Here is a 16,097-nt window from a genome sequence, read left to right as displayed (position 1 = left end):
AACTGAGTTCTGAGACTCGGAGCAAGCTTCCCTACAGGGGAGCTGCAAAAATAATGCTGTTGGTCAAGGGAACCGTCAACTCGAAAAGGTTGAAAACCTCTGGAAGCTTTAGGCAGGGACTCCAGGTCTTGAGCTTACATTAATGTCTAACTGAGTAGCAGAGCATTATTTAATTATTATAATTATATTATTATGATTATTTTAAAAAATGCACCAGAGACACTGTATCACTAAGAAAGCCAGTAACTTTACTGATTCGGCTGCAAAATACAAATTATACCTTATTTCCAGCAGGAGAAACATTTGAAATTTTCCCATTTTATTTATTTATTGTTCACTACAGACAGCTGAATTAAGTCCCTTGAGATTCACAGATGTGATTTTTAACTTGGTTATAATGTCTTGTTATCTAGTAGCGACAAAGTCCAGCTTATGCCGCTGTGAGCCTCTTAAGTTTAATATTTCTTGCAAAATGCTCGTATGCCCCCATTTACAGGATGATTTCTTAATTATCGCTGATTTAATCAAAACAAATCCCCAGGAAAAGAAAATAGAAGCAAATCATCTGAAGCAATCCAAGTCAAATGCTTTGTGGTGCAATGTGAGCTGATGTCAGTGGCTCCACAGAGAGCATCGATGCTGGGGGTTTCATCTGTCATGGGGTTGACCTCTTTGAATGACACTGAGGCATGGGTCAGTCTGAGGGATGAACAGGGATGGGATGGTGAAGCCAAATGACCTGGTTATGCTCATAATCCAGCACGGAACATGATACAGGATGTATGGAACTCAACACTTGGATTGCTCCACATCTTTGGTTAAAGTATATTCACAAAAGCCTGCTATTCGCTAACAGTGAAGCATTCTCAACCGACCCCAATGTCCCACCACTCCTTCACGGGACCTGTAATGCCAGGAAATGGAGGCCACAGAAGTGAGGACGTCACTGCAGATGGCATAAAATGGGAGCAGATGAAGTATGCTGTGTTTAGGCAACAGCCTTTATTGAGGTTTCAAGTGGCTTTTTGGGAAACAAAGACAAAGCATTTGCCTTCTGGGGGAAGGAGAAGAGAAAGGAAACAAAAACCACATATGTTGTGTCTACTAGGAAAGATGGGCCTAAGACAAATGCAAACAATAAAAAGGGGTTCTTGACATTCTTGCAAACAGCGTAGCAGTTGTTTTATTCTTGCTTTTAGCTTTGCCTGAAATAAGCTCTGAGAAACAGCAGATATCTTTATATTAATCATTAAAAAATTTTAAATTCCGCTTCCGGGGAAAATAGAAACCATTTGGTTACAAAAAACAACTTTGAAAAAACATTGAAATGATTAAAAAGACTTCACCGGGAAAGGCATCAATGCATACAATATACAAATTTGTGCAGATTGTGTATATCATATCATTGTCACCAGCAATTAGGTTTAATAACGTCATCGACAAGGCTTTCCCAAATAAGGATCAGCAAGAAAGGGAGGAGATTCCTCTTAAGGGATCTCACGTTGCCTATACCTTTGTACTGCCTGGGTTGAAGTAAATCTTAATCCATTCTTGGGGCGCTGCCCCAAACTGCTTAAATATAAAGGAATCACACAATAAGCCCAAAAAGTAGCTTTGCAAATGCAATAGATGGTTAAGGTACAGATAAAAGGAACAGTTAAAGATAGACAGTTAAAGTTTCTAGAAAGCGACATCACAATTAAAAGTTGTGCTTCTTTATTAATTAACTCCATTTACAATTATGAATTAACCCTCACTTCTTGCCCCTATACTTCACTTTAGCTCAGTAGAGGAAAGAGGAGCGAAAACACGTCTATTTCCACACAATTCAGTTCTGTGGCTGTATAAAAACCAAGGTTTTAACTGCAAGAGATTGCCTAGCTTAGTTGCATGAGCTTGTTTACACTGTTACCTACTTGCACACAGGTACAATGCGGTAAGTTAACATTACACACCCACTTCTCTTCAGAAGCTCAAGTGTTATCTCTCCCCCCCCCCCTTGTTGTGTAGCTGAGGCAGCTGTACGGTAAACTATTCATATGGCTATTCTTCAGACTCAGAAGACTGACCCCATCAGCCCCATTGACAAATTACTTCCAACAATACTGAAAAACCAAATATTGTTTCTCTCTCCCTCTCATTTTGTTTCAACGACAAGGTACAATTGTGACATATTTGCATATTTAAGACACATCTAAGTTGAAAGTTCCCAAATGGAGAATGTGACTATTGGTATATGTCAAGGTGAGGGATATAATTTGGCAGATGTCTCGAAAAAAATCAATTATTTGCCCCATTCTCACTTTCTTTTAATGCCTGCGTATCTTTTGTAAATCACCTGTAGGAATGATGCATGATCAGCTGTTTTTCTATGCTTGGAATATGTGGTCTCAACATGCTCCTAAGATTTTCTGTGCCAGCCAATAAATACTTAGGATGGGACCAAGCAATTGTTGAACCAGCTCATCACCCCAAATGGCAATGCTACAAGCTGTGGTAGTAGGCAGAGACACAGGTGAAAATGTATACCTTCAAATAGGTCTAGAGTAACATTCATGATATGAGAAAAATATGGGAAGTTTCACCTATGTTGTTCATGCTTATTATTGGGGTTGTTAGGAGTGAACAAAAGCATGTTACTATTTGCGATGGGTGGCGTAAACCAAGCTTATACAGTTCACCTCTGTCTACTAAACCTATGAATCTACATCAGCATTGGTCCAATGGAAGATGGATGTTTTGCATACAGGTACATGTCATAGTGCAATTCTCGCTTGTGACACTGAAAAAGTATTGCTGACTAATGAGCAGTGCACAGCAAGAGTGTTTATTAACAGGTAATAAAGGATAGGAGGTCCTCCATTCTCTCCACTCTTCTTTATACTGGCAAAATATCTATGTGGGAGGTAGGGAAAATTTAGGAACAGCAGCGACACCAGCTGACTTACGTCACTGAAGTACAAGAAATTTACAGTACTTGGCTTTCTAACTCGTATTCCTCCTTCCCAACTGAGAATATGTGCTGCATCGCTTGCAGAGCTCAGCAAGGCTGATATGCAGGACCTGTTTGGAATGCCCAGTGTTGTGATGAAGACAAAGGGTGTATTGACCTGTTTGCAGAGTGCCTTTCTTATCCTGCCAAGAAGCTACATAGAGCCTCACCACCATCACACACACATCTGGGAATAGAGGGACAAGATTCCTAACAAGCCTCAGTCTTAGGATTATTATTATTATTATTATTAAAGAAAGAAAATGAATTAACTACCAATCACTTGCCACTGAAGTTCCACACGAGAAGGAAAAGATGCATTCGGAATGAATGACGCTCTCTTTCACGCAGTGCTATTTCTGCTTAACAAAACATGTCATTTCATAAGGGACAAACTCAATGCTACATGCAGGTGTAAGTTCTTCCTAACATTATAATTTTTTTTCTTTAAAGAAAAGAAGTCTCAAGAGGCAGCCATCAGAACAGAAATGGCGGGTGGAGAAGAGGTCCTTCACTTTCCCCCTGTGGGACATGTTTCTGCTTGACAACCACACTTGCTCTCCTCCATATTGGGGTGATGGTGGAATGAAGGTTTGGAAATAGCACAACATGGCTATTCTTTTTGCATGGTCACGAAACTGTGGGATGCCTAAAACTGAGGCAGCAATTGATTGGGACTTAAGGACATCTTGTCTGCTCGTGACAAAGGCAGTGCAAAACATGACTGCTCTTGAGCAGAACAGTCAGCTCCCGTTACTCACTAAGAGTTGCTGGGTCAGACCTGCACGCTCATCACTTTCTGAATGCAACACGAGACTAAGTAAAGATCTCAACACAAATGCAATACTTTTCACTGCAGATGGATCACCCATTCTGCTTTGAGTCACCATAATGCTGCATGACCAAGACTGTCATCCTATACCCCATTTACCTGCCAGTAATCTCCACTGAAGACTGTGCTGCAAGTGATGCATATGCATATATAAATCAGGCCTCGGGTTCCATCAACTCATCTTTGCAATGAGCTTTAGAACTGGTGTGCTGCTCTTCCTGTCCTCCATTATTTTTGTCTAAGCTGGAAGAGATATTCCACACTTGCATGCCAAGTTCTGAGGTAACGTAACCTTCCTTGGGTTTAAAAGACACTTAAGCTTGGGATAGCACCTCCCCTTTTAGGTAACTCCTTATTGGATTTTTATATTTACTTCCACTTCACTTTGAAGCATGGGAGTCTGAAGGAATTTTTCCAGGGTGGCGGTGGCAATGGAAAAGGATATGAAATGCGGAGCAGGCTAGTTTCTCACAAAAAAGAGAACAGTGCCTGTTCATTTTGCCTCCTATCTCAGGTCCTAAAAATGCTTTAAACTTCATCTTTAAAAAATACCCCAAAAAGCTGAGGATCAGGATATTATGGTTCTTCGGGGGGGGGGGGGACTGCCTCCTTTGCCTTCTCCCACCATGGATGTCTATGCTTTGAAGGATGCTATCCTAAACTTCCTTTCTTTTTTTCTCCAGGTTGCAAATCAGAGCAAATCTGATGAGGATGCCAGTTTTGATGAATTTATGGAATAAAGGCCAAGCTGAGCCAGATCATGTTGTGATCAATATTTGCAGAAAGCCACAAGTTACGCAAGACATTCATAAAGTAAGAAGAGGGCCTCAAATGTGTAGATCAGTAGGATGGAGCTGATCAGTATATACAATGGATCAGAAAACTGATGGCAGATGGATTAGAATTATATGGGCTGCTATAGGAAGGGGGGGAAATCTAATCTTTTGCAGATTAGCCTTCAACAGCTGACTGATTCTGTAAAATGTATGCAGATTAAAAGAAAAACCAAAAGGAGAAAAAAATAGTTACTTAAATGTGCAACTGCACAAATATAATTCCCCCACTATTAAGATAACAAAAAACTTCTGCTATTACCATAATTATTATATATATTAGAAAGCTATACACAAGCATGTTAATTTCACAGATTTTTTTTAAAAGATTCTTAATATTTTATATAATTAGAAATACACATTTCAAAAACAAAACTTCTGCAAAGAGAAAACAGTTATCTTGGTTAGCAAAGCATGGAGTTCTTCATGGCTTAGGGTAGTGCTTTCTATACAAAAACAAAAAGTCCCCTTTTGTTTCTTTCAGGGATGTTTAAAATATTGGCGAAGCTATGAAGGGGAAAAAACACATTTTGGCTTAAGTAGACTACAAAAAGCCACAATGCTTTGCGAACTCTGTCTTACTTTTTAATATGAAAATAAGGAAAATGTAATTTACATATTTTTATATTTTTATTTAATAAGTGATGCAGACCCAGAATTTTAAAAATTAAATAGGTTAGCCCTCAAACTAATTTTTTTTTTTTTTACAAGTATGGTTCTCTTTTAAATGCCATACTCCAATAATACGCCAACATATTTGTGTGCATTTCAGATATATTAGGTGACCATCCTTTTTCTTTTTTTACTTGGTCACCCAATTTCTGGGTCTCCCAAAACGTCTGTACATTTTCTATATGTTGCATAACAGCTGCTTTCTCTCTCAGTAAAGATCTGCCACCGTTGGGCAAAAAAACGTTTCCATTTTTTTCTCTTTTTTCCACCTATTTACATGTAAATAACGTTGAACCTGCAACATGACACTATCTATTGTAACATACATTTTGCAAAGGAGCACAACAGTGAAAAGAAGTTAACCTTAAAACCTATTTTGTACAAGTGTTCTGTTGTACAACTCAAGTGCGAAGCTTATCTCAGCATTGCTGTTTATCTTTAATATGGTATCACTGAGGCAATTTAAAAGTACTTTTACAAAACAAGAGTACCTGACTTTCCCCCCCCCGCCCCCACACGCACAGCACATATAATGCATATCGACCCCCACCCGCCCGCCCTCTTCCCCATTAAGGTATAGCACACGCACACGCACACACACACTGCAAGGAAAAAAAAAACCCTAATAGCTAATAATGTTATCATGTTGCCCATCCTTCAGACAGCCTCATGCGTTTGACAGAGGGGCTTTCCCTTTCGTCCGGCGAAGGTCTGGTGAGTCCAATGGGAGAGTGGAATTCGTTCCGGTGATCCTCTCTATCGCTTCCGTCATACGAACTACTGCAACTGCTCAAGCTGTCAACAGGGGATCTTCCCGCCTCGTGGCGCGTGTGCTGTGGGTATCTCGAAGGTGTGGTGGTACGGTCTCTAGGAGGAGAAACAGGTTCTGACTTGATGTTGAGGCTTTGAGTAGAAGGCAGGGAGAGATTTGCATTCTGAGATAAATGAGTGCTAGTGCAAGCTCTGTAGGAGGAAAGGAAACCCAGTTACAGACTGAGGAGGCAGAGCCCCCCGGAAATGCACACGTAAAACAAAACAACAGCTCAAAGACTCGAGGCCGAGACCGGGGCATGCCAGGAAGTGAGGAGGGCAAGGGGGGATATTATTTACAGAGGCAGAAGTGGCCCCATTGCAGGGGTGGAGCCATAACCCTACTCCCTGGCAGAGGTGGGGAGGTCAAGGCTGTGTGGGCTTGTTTGTGGGAATGTGGGACCGGTGCGCCTGCACAGCTCTAGCCTCCCTCTAGCCCTTCTCAGGAAGTGGCAGCAGGGCTGCTGCCAGGAAGCTAGTGTTGCGGCTCTGCCCTGCTGGGCCGTTTGACCTCACCTTGATGCCTGTCAGAACTGCAAATCACTGTGGCCGTTTTGGGAAGAGGTTCGAGCCAGGATGTGGCAAATTAAGAAAGGTCACAACTCAGACCACACTTTCCAGGAACAGCGAGAGGGATCCGCACTCTGTACTCTCTAGTGCACTCAAAAGATTAACCTGGATGTTGGGAGGGGGAGATTTAAATCCTTGCTCAACAAAGTTCTTGGAAAATTCTCTGGTGGTTCAGATGTAATGCTAAACTATGGTTTAATGTTTACATGAATGAACACCAGCGAGCCTTGGACTCATGGGCTCTTTCCCTCCTCTCCTCCTCCAGCTTGTTGTATGCCAACAAATCATAGTTTAAAGTAATCAGAACTTGGAGTAGAGGTGAGGCAGAAGCCTGCAAGCCCAGGCCTTGTTCATAAACGATGGTTTAGCATTACTTTTAAACTGGGTTATTATCTCGGGTTCTTCCAACATTTTAAAAATAATTTTCCCCTTTCTATGATGACAGCCCTATCCCCAAGTCCTGCTTCAGAAGCTCAATAACCATACAAATGGAAAGGGGGTGGGGTGGGCTATGGAGGGAAAGGTTTGCTATTTTTAAACAAAATTAAAAATACAGCAGATGTAGGCTATTAGTGGTGGAAAGAGGGTCTGTGTGCTCAGTGAAAAATGGCGCCTAGGAAAATAACATCTACATCTCTCTATGCCTATATCTATATAGCTACTTTAAAAAGTGTGTGTGTGTGTGTGTGTGTGTGTGTGTACTGATGAATGCACGTACACACACACCCTCCCCCCCCACAAAAAAAGCTGTAAAACTACTGTGTTCCAGTGGTGTCACGGGCAACAGCCAACATGCTCCACAACAGAAATTACATCTGTGGAATTACTCTTTGCCTGCCTCTTCAGAGGAGGGATCAGGCTGTCCTGATTTCAGCTTGAAGTGTACTGAAAACCAGTATGACAAAACCAATTTGATGAGACTTTGCTATGGGATGGGGCTGTGTGTGTATGTGTGGAGAAACGTATGTCGATACTGCTGTCAGCAATGGCACTATTCTGTCACACCCACTGCTCTACTTCTGAATAAAACCTCAAACCTGACAAACCTTATAGAAGTGTCGTGAGAGTAAATGAAAGATAAGAATTCAAAAGCACTCGTTTCAATTAAAGAGACTCGTTCGGGTTGGCAGTTGCAGAATGCGCAGGGCCACCCCGAGAGCTGTTTGCTCTTTGAATATCTCCCAGAGCAGGTGCATGAGTTCAATGGGAAGTATAAATTAAATGTTGACGGTAGGAAACAGTCTGATACGATAGCTGTGTGAAATGTCTAAATTAAAGTGAGATTTAATGCCTGCGCTACGGAGTTTCTTGCATCTAAAGGCGAAGACTGTTCAGATGCCCTCCAACATGTTCAAGGAACCTGTGAGATGGGGGAGCTGCATCTTTAAGCCACAACCCCAACAATATTGACTATGCCCCTCCCCGCTTAATCACACATGCCCCTCCCCTTTCCCAGTAACCCTGAATGCAGTTGGCTAGAGCACAGTTAGTGGGTGCTATACCATTCTGCCCCTTAAAGGTTCAGTGGATGTTGTGTTTATCTGAACAGCTCTGGAGACACCGACCATTTACGCTGGCCAATTACGAGTGAAATCTCGCTCCGGAACCATGCATCAAACTGAACTTTCAGCTTGCTCCTACTTAAATTTGATGTGGGCTTGATGTGCTTTGCACATGGTGGCCCTGTGTCAACCTTTCTGAGCATAGATTTGGTTGCTCCTTTGAAGTGAAATGAAAAGTTATCTGCAGGGGAGGCTCCACTTGTGCATGAATATTTGCACCCGGCTCTGGCAATCTTAGTGGGACACCCTCCTGAGCCAAGAACTGGAGGATTGTAGCCAATATCTATCAAAATTTCTGCAAAAACGCAAAAATAATGCTTTATCTCATGTGAACACATTTGTACTTGGAATGATGTGGCGGTGCTTTTCTCACTAATTGTCACAATGTTTAATAATGAATGGCTATTGTTAGGCAACAAAGAGAGAACCGAACGCTGCATGGGTAATTGCTTTCATCTGCCCAGCATTCAGCAGATTTTTGTCAAAATTGGTGCCGTTATCTTCCCAAACAGAAAGGACAAGTGTGTTGGCCCTACAGTTGCGATTGTGTGAGGAGCAAACGGAAGTGCAACATTTCCTCTGATAGGCTTTGTTTGGGGCTCCTGAAGCCAATAAACTCAGGATGCAACCCCACGTACACTCTCTTGTGAGTTTGCCCAACAAGTTTCCCCCACAAGCTCAGTGGGACTTGCTTCTGAGTAAACATGCACAGGACTGGGTCACAATGTAGTTAAAGTACTGTGCCATTAGGGAAAGAAAATTGGTCAAATGAGCCATCGGAAATTTAAAGGCATTTCTTGATGCTGTAAAATAGCTTTATATAAAACATTTTCAAATCTGTAAAAGTTTTAAAACACCAGAATGATCCACTTACAATACACATTGGTGTGATAGAGAAAAGTGCAGGATGCACTTGTTATTTTCAGAATTTCTTATTTACTCACAGACTCAAGTAACTCTTTTTTATTCCAGTGTCTACTGTTTCTTATCCCCATCAGATTAGAATGTCATGCTGGATAGGGTAGGTTTAATAAAGGTTACATTTGCACCTACAAATTTGTATTGTTTCAAGAAACTCTTTTTGTTCCAGTGTAATTCACTTTCCCCCCATAGTATTTCTGTTGTTACTCTACTTAGTATGGACAGGCTTGTTGGTTGCCCCTCTTTCTCCCCAAATTTATCCAAAGGTGCATTATACTGTATTTATGAAAAGCACTGCTTATTTTTAGAACAAAGGAATTAATGCATTCTGAAATCTATTGAATAATCTCTGCCCCCTGAGTACCTAATATTATTCAGTGGATTTGGTTTCTGTTGATTTCCAAATTATTTTTCTTAGTAATTGTCTGTTTCTAATATGTTTAAACCAGCCTATATACCAGCTTGGAGATTATACCAAGCCCAAAAGCTTAATACTCAGTTTCACTAACCTTTCTTCTGGCTTGAAAAAAAAAAAGCTCTTTCAATTCAGGGGTGTCTTGTGGGATCACTGAAAGTGTGGTTAAAGGTCGCCCCTAAAGTTAAAGTGCGGTTAAAGGTTGCCCCTAAAGTGCTGGTTTCTGTCAAAGTTAGAATGATGAAGAAAGAACAATTTTTTCCAGGTAAAATTAGGGCAGTTATTTTATGACTGCATTGGAAATTGAGGATAGTGCATGGCATTTCTTTGAAGGCTTGCAGATGGTTTAGCATTTAATTATTACCTTGCTTCCTCAAACAGACAGGCTTGTTGCTACATCTTATGGTGAGCTACTGAAAGCAATTTGTTCATTGATATTAATGCTACTTGGCACAGACTTTTTCAGTTCTTACATCAAGCCTGTCCCATTCATGGTATGTAGAAGTTCAGATCATAAGAAAAGCCAGCACTTCAGCTTGTTTCCTCTTTTTCATTTTGTATTCTGCATTTTTTGTTCTATTACAGTTGTGCAAATTTAGTAGTTTGTTGAAAAGTTTCAAACGTTTGCAACAGGCTTCATTCCTTTCAAGAAAGAGCTCTCCTGCAATAGCCACTAGAGGGCAGGAACGGATGCCCTTTAAATGGGAAAGAAAACTGAGTTTTGCTTGCAGGCATTTAGGTTGTGTTCCTAGAATGCAATTCCAAATAAGTGAAATGTGCTTGTACGAGGATGGCCAGATAAACATAAGGGTTAACGTGAGGTCACTTGGCAACACATCAAGCAAAGATACACAGCAAACCGGTAGAGCAAAGTGTTAAAAAGTTTGAGTGGTGCTAAAGCTTTAGTTAAAAAAAGTAGAGGAGAGATATATTAGAATTCTAATTAGTGAAACAACCTTTGTGTTAATAGACTGGATAGGGCTGGGGTGGGGGTGTAAGGTTGCATTTGAACTGCCTTACCTGCATTCAGGTTTTGGATATTTAAAATATGACTTTTAAGCACAGTTGAAATCAGGGGCAGATTAACAATTTGGAAACTGCCTTATATAGGAGTGCAGGCATAACTCTTCATCTCATGGGTTCAAGCCCCATGTTGGTTGAAAGATTCCTGCACTGCAGGAGACTGAACTAGATACAGTTCTGCGATTCTTTGCCCATTTCTCCCAGGGCTGTCTATCCTGCCTAGCAGTGGCTCCCCAGAATCTTAAGCACAGAACTTTATGATCTGCAACTTAATCCCTTTTTAACTGGAGAGGCCGGGATTGAACCTGGAACCTTCTGCATGCAATGCTCCCCCCCCCCCAGTCCCCAGCTCTAGATCCTTACGCTCTGCAAACAGAAAATGATAGAAACTGCTTGACCTGAAAAGCACCTGAGTATTAACAACATGCCTCCCGCATAAGGGATTCCTGTCCATCACAATAGTGGCACAATGACAGGCCACTTCTGGACATGGGTTGTTATTGCTGCTCCGAGCCAAGGGAAGAGAGGGAGGGAAGGGGGAAAAAGCCCTCCTTAACAAAGCAGCCCAATCTCAGGTGGAGCCAACACTTCCACACCATGGCAGTTCAGCTGGAAGAGACTATGGGGCAAGCAAACTTAGTCAGAAGTGGGCAGGGAGTCTGGACACATTGAACTGCACACACCCCACGAGTTCAGTGTGACCAAATGACAGACACCCTGCATATCTGCATGATGTATCCATCACTGACATGTCCCGGGCCAGCCAGTTTATTATTACATGTTAAACTTGGCTTTTCAAAGGAAAGGGGCGTTCTCAGTAGCTTGCAACCAGCAGAACAACTTTTATTCATAGAAGCGGGAATATGCAAAGGGGATGGTGCCAGGACTCCCAGGCTTCATTTAAAGACCAGAAGTGACTTGGAACTATTGTCTGCCAGGATGGGGAGGAGAAGGGCAAGATGGCAGAGAGGTGGGTGTCGATTTATTCTATTTATTGGATTGGCCACACTGACCTCCCTGCAGCCTCACCTCTCTCCCTTCCAGGAGGCAACAGTGCCTCACCTGCTGGGAAACTAGCATCCCGGCTCTGACTGTGAGCCACTTCTGACAAGGCCAAAGCAGATTCTGCCTCTCTCACAAGACTGTGGTCTCCATCTCCTCTGCATGCTACACCCTCCAGAGTCAGCATTTGCACAGGAGAATGTGGATCCTGTTCTCTGATGCTTCTTGGTACTGAGCTGGGTGACCCCTTGTTGTTAATTCACCCCGGATGGGACTGTGCTGCTATATATCAACTCAAGAGACAGGGGTCTGCCCTGGGGGAACAGCCATTCTTGTTTCAATCGGACCACCACGATGCAATATTCAGGAGCGCACAGCACTTGCTGATGTAGTGACTTACCCCAGCTGACTGAGGGCAGATGGTGGCATGTTATGTAGGTGTTGTTGTTGCCAGCCGGTTACTGAACCCAGGTGGAGAGCGCTGGCAGTGTTAAAGCCAGAGAGCGATGACAAATCTGCACTGCTGAGTGAGTATTCTAGGTGCAAGAACAGAAAACATGCCATTATTTAAAAGTCATGGGAAAACCTGATATACACTTACAGACCTAAGCATTTGCTCTTTCAGTTGATAAGCCATTGTGCCTTTAGTACTCCTGTGGTATCAAGCTGTATCCACTGCCCCAGTAAAAGCTTAAATTTGGGTTGTTATCTTGGGAAACAAATGCCAACTGAATCAGATTCTCTGTATTCCTGGAGGACAATTTTTAAAGTTTGTGCATACATTTGTTACCATCAAACACAAATGTATGTTGAAACAGGAGCCAGCAACCCATTCACCGCAGAGTCATCTTATTGAGTATGGCCTGAAGTGAACAGGGTTTATTGAGGATCACTGGGAACTACAAAGTGAGAATAACGTTGGCATCCAAGCTCACAGGCCAGCAACCTCTGAGGCTGGGATCTTATCAAGGGACCTCCCGTGAACTTTGTATGTGCAAGCCTTCAGGTGCAGAAGGGAACAAGGCTGCACAATGTCAGCTCTTGCAGTCTGAAGACTGGGGTGAATTCTAGGAGCCTGGCCTTCAGCTTGGCCAGATTAGCAAAACGCTTCTGTACTTAAGGGTCAAGTGTTTGGAGATCCTGCGCTGAAGAGTGTCCCTTCCAGGTGAGGATTTGGACACATCTAACCACAGCCCAGCCTGGCCCTGACAGACTGTGCAAACAGATGGGTCCAATTTAAAAGGTGAGATGTGCTGCTACCACTTTTCGACCACACCTTTCTGCTGCACAAATGGATGCAGTGTGGGAGTACAAAAGAGGTACGACATGAATTGGACAGATGCACAGCGGAGCACATCAGAAATAGTACTGAATACTTGACAACCTCAAGAACTGGGTAAGCTGTACCTGATGCCTGGTGGTGAACACCAGTTTTAAGCTTCTACGAAAGCTGTAGAGCAAATGCTGAAAATCCAAGTTGCTCACTTAATGTAATTTTTTATTGTGATGCACAATAAAAAATACATCTCTATTCCTATGATTCAGTAGACAATTTATTTATTCCTGCATTTTCTGCCAGAATGGCACTCAGAGAAGTAGTGCACAAGAAGACATTTCAGTAGTACTGAGTAGTATTGTCAATATCTGGCTTTTCTCTCTCTCTCTCTCTCCCCCCCCCCACCATCTACACTGCTTGCATCTTATGTGGAAACTTACCGGTACCATATGTTGTTGAAATGGCTGATGGGTATCCTCCCATCCCTTGCCCTGGCAAAGTAGGAGTTGCCACGGAAACCACTGGGGTAGCCAATGACTGAGCAGACTGAGAGTTATTTATCCTCTGATTCTTTTAAAGTAAGTAAAATAAACATATTAATGGCAGGGTGCAAAACAGTCGAAATGAGCTATATTTAGGTGTCAGATTTGTTCATACGATATACGACTGTACACAAGATTTCACAAAATTAATCATTTGTCGTTTGGCTTTTATGAACTCTGCCAATCCTTATGATTTACAATCTTTCAAGAGACCACTTGTCTCCATAGTAACCCATTACATCAGAATCTCCTAGGTAACCAAACTAGTAACATATAAGATTCGCCCCCACCCCACCCTGACACACTAGTAAGCCAAGAGGCTATGATGATAACTAATTATATGTAACTTGCATTGTTTAGGTTTTTTAAAAATCTGGTTGCAAAGTATTATTAAAATGACAGTATTTCATCCCAAGTTAGCCATGCTTTAAACAGGTAGCTATAAATGATAGCTTTGTCACAATGCAGAAGAGCACTGAATGGACACTTGATTGAAAGCAATGCAGTGCAGATAGACTGCACATCTACATGGATGCAGACCTAAGCCACACCCACAGTTCCTGGCCCAGCAAGTGGCATGTGTACAGAAGCACGCTTACGCACACAGATCTCTTTCAGAGTGTTGTATGTTGCAAATAAGCAAGCCACTGTATATGAAAGCGTAAACCTGCATGTTCACTTTCCAACAGCAGATGGTGCTGTGACCACTTCATTTTCATCAATGGCAAAAGTTACTTGAAGGATATTTAAACTATTTTTTGTGGGGTTTTTTTTTAAGGATAAGATGTTTCTTATATTTTCTTGGTGTTGGATAGTAACATGCAAAAATTCAGCCTGGGATACTTAAATGTACAGAGCATTCAATGTGAATATATGAAAGTTGGGGAAATTGGAAGATGAAATCCCTAGAACAGCAATATTCTTTCTAAACAGGAAGAGGATTCAGAATCACTCCCAACTCTTGAATTATAGGACCTGACAGAAAGTAACATGGCATTAAAAAAAATAAATCTGATAAAATCTTTGCATTACTAAAACAAGGATCATTCTCACTTACCAAAAGCAGATCAACATCCTCAGACTGACAGCATAAGAAAGGAGGATGAATAATTAGCAAAAGCAGATATTCTAAAGTGTGCCACTTTGCCATTCTACAAGGCATAGATCTATTTCAAAGCATAGCCGGGGTGACCCTCTCTTTCTCTCTTAAACTGCTTACTCTAGAGTAATCTCGCCATGCAGTAATAACCTGAGCAGCTCTCAGCAAAAGATTTGAAGCTCACAGGGCCTGCCTCTGCTGAATAAAGCCTTGCATTTAGTACCTCCAGATATTTGCCTCAAAGGTAAAGACCAGCTTTCACCCCAACCAAGTCTTTGTCTTGTTAATCCAGCCCCAGTGGCTGCAAAGTACTTGGTTTTCAGAGACCCCGCCAGGAAGAGAACCCCTTGAAAATGTTCCTTGGGAAAAATCATTTGATGGAGATGCCGTGTCACCGCCTAAGTCGTCTGAAGAGCAGCCCCATGAGAGATTGTACTTATATCATTGCTTCCAGAGGGGAGTGCTGCATTTAGGGACTTTTACCTTGAGTGACAAATTTAATTCATAATGCATCATGCTAAGAGCGAAGATAGAACTGTTTATATTGCTTGCCATTTTACATGAAGAAAACAAATATTCTCTGCGTCACTTACATGTGCCGCCTTGACCTTATTTATTTATTTATTTATTTATTTTGGGGCGGGGAATGCGGTGTGAAAGCCACACATTCTCCACCTTTAAAAACAATGGGGGTTGCAGGGCGGTATGTTTTCCTTTTAAATGGTAGATTTCGGGTAAAAGATTTACATCCCACTATGCTAATTTGTAGGGAATTAAAAGACACTAGCATGTCTCATGCACTTTTGATGGCTTGACAGTATTCTAGCTCTATTTAACATAATCTGACAACACCAAATTAATAATGCCCCCCCTTAAAAAACCAATAATAACAGAAAGGATTTTTCCGTGAAGAATAATTGCTGTTTCCGATTATTGAAAAATGTGACCCTGGTTCCAGAGTGGAAGATTTAAAGCTTCACTTTTCAAAAAAAATCACTTCTTGATGCCGTTCAGTGAAATAAAGAATCAACTATTGCTCTTCTGCAAATCTTTGGGAAGAAGCTGAGAAATTCTTATTGAGATATTAACAGAGGGAACCATGAAACAGAAGGAAGGTGGAAGTTGCTGTCCAAAATATATAGGTCCAGTGCCTTTTTTCTGCAGGGGTATGCATACCCCTAAACATTTTGTGAATCTAAGTTTGGCCTCACTGAGGGGCAGTATTGCAATATGAGTAGGAAAATGAGAGGGCCCCTAAACATTTTTTTAAAGAAAAAAAAGCACTGTATGGGTGCTATGAAAAATCATGACAGATCCAGGTGCCTAGTGAAGGTGTAGCAGGTGAGCAGAAAAGGGTTGCAAAGATTGATGGCAGAAATGCACTCTCCCAGGGTGAGGCCAGAATGCACATTTTCCCACAGGGAGGTACAAAGAAGGCCTTCGTATGAGCCCTAGGGATTGGGGTAGGAGGAAGGTGTCCTAGGGAATGTAGAAAGAGACTTTGTGGCAGGGGAGGCTCCCATCCACACTAACCTACATGTCCAAGGC

At 41.9% G+C, this 16,097-nt stretch overlaps 1 protein-coding gene across 34 annotated transcripts in view; it reads right to left on the bottom strand.

Moving 5' to 3' along the window:
* Window positions 1-227: 227 nt before the first annotated feature.
* The window catches only part of MEF2C (myocyte enhancer factor 2C), a 178,705-nt gene continuing 162,835 nt past the window's right edge, over window positions 228-16,097 (bottom strand). For 13 of the 34 annotated variants that reach the window (XM_083465395.1, XM_083465370.1, XM_083465371.1 and 10 more), the window contains 4 exons: window positions 14,508-14,531; window positions 13,349-13,478; window positions 12,033-12,168; window positions 228-6,292 (listed from right to left, as the gene is read on the bottom strand). In XM_083465395.1, coding sequence (XP_083321521.1) covers window positions 5,971-6,292; window positions 12,033-12,168; window positions 13,349-13,478; window positions 14,508-14,531 — 612 coding nt within the window. In that variant the 3' untranslated portion in view covers window positions 228-5,970. The remainder of the gene's footprint in view (window positions 6,293-12,032; window positions 12,169-13,348; window positions 13,479-14,507; window positions 14,532-16,097) is intronic. The other 21 variants (XM_083465372.1, XM_083465381.1, XM_083465382.1 and 18 more) reach the window with 3 other exon arrangements.

Source organism: Podarcis liolepis (genome assembly GCF_965112155.1).
Source record: "Podarcis liolepis genome assembly, chromosome: 11".
Classification (NCBI taxonomy): Eukaryota; Metazoa; Chordata; class Lepidosauria; order Squamata; family Lacertidae; genus Podarcis; species Podarcis liolepis.
This window is presented reverse-complemented; position numbering and strand designations above follow the sequence as displayed.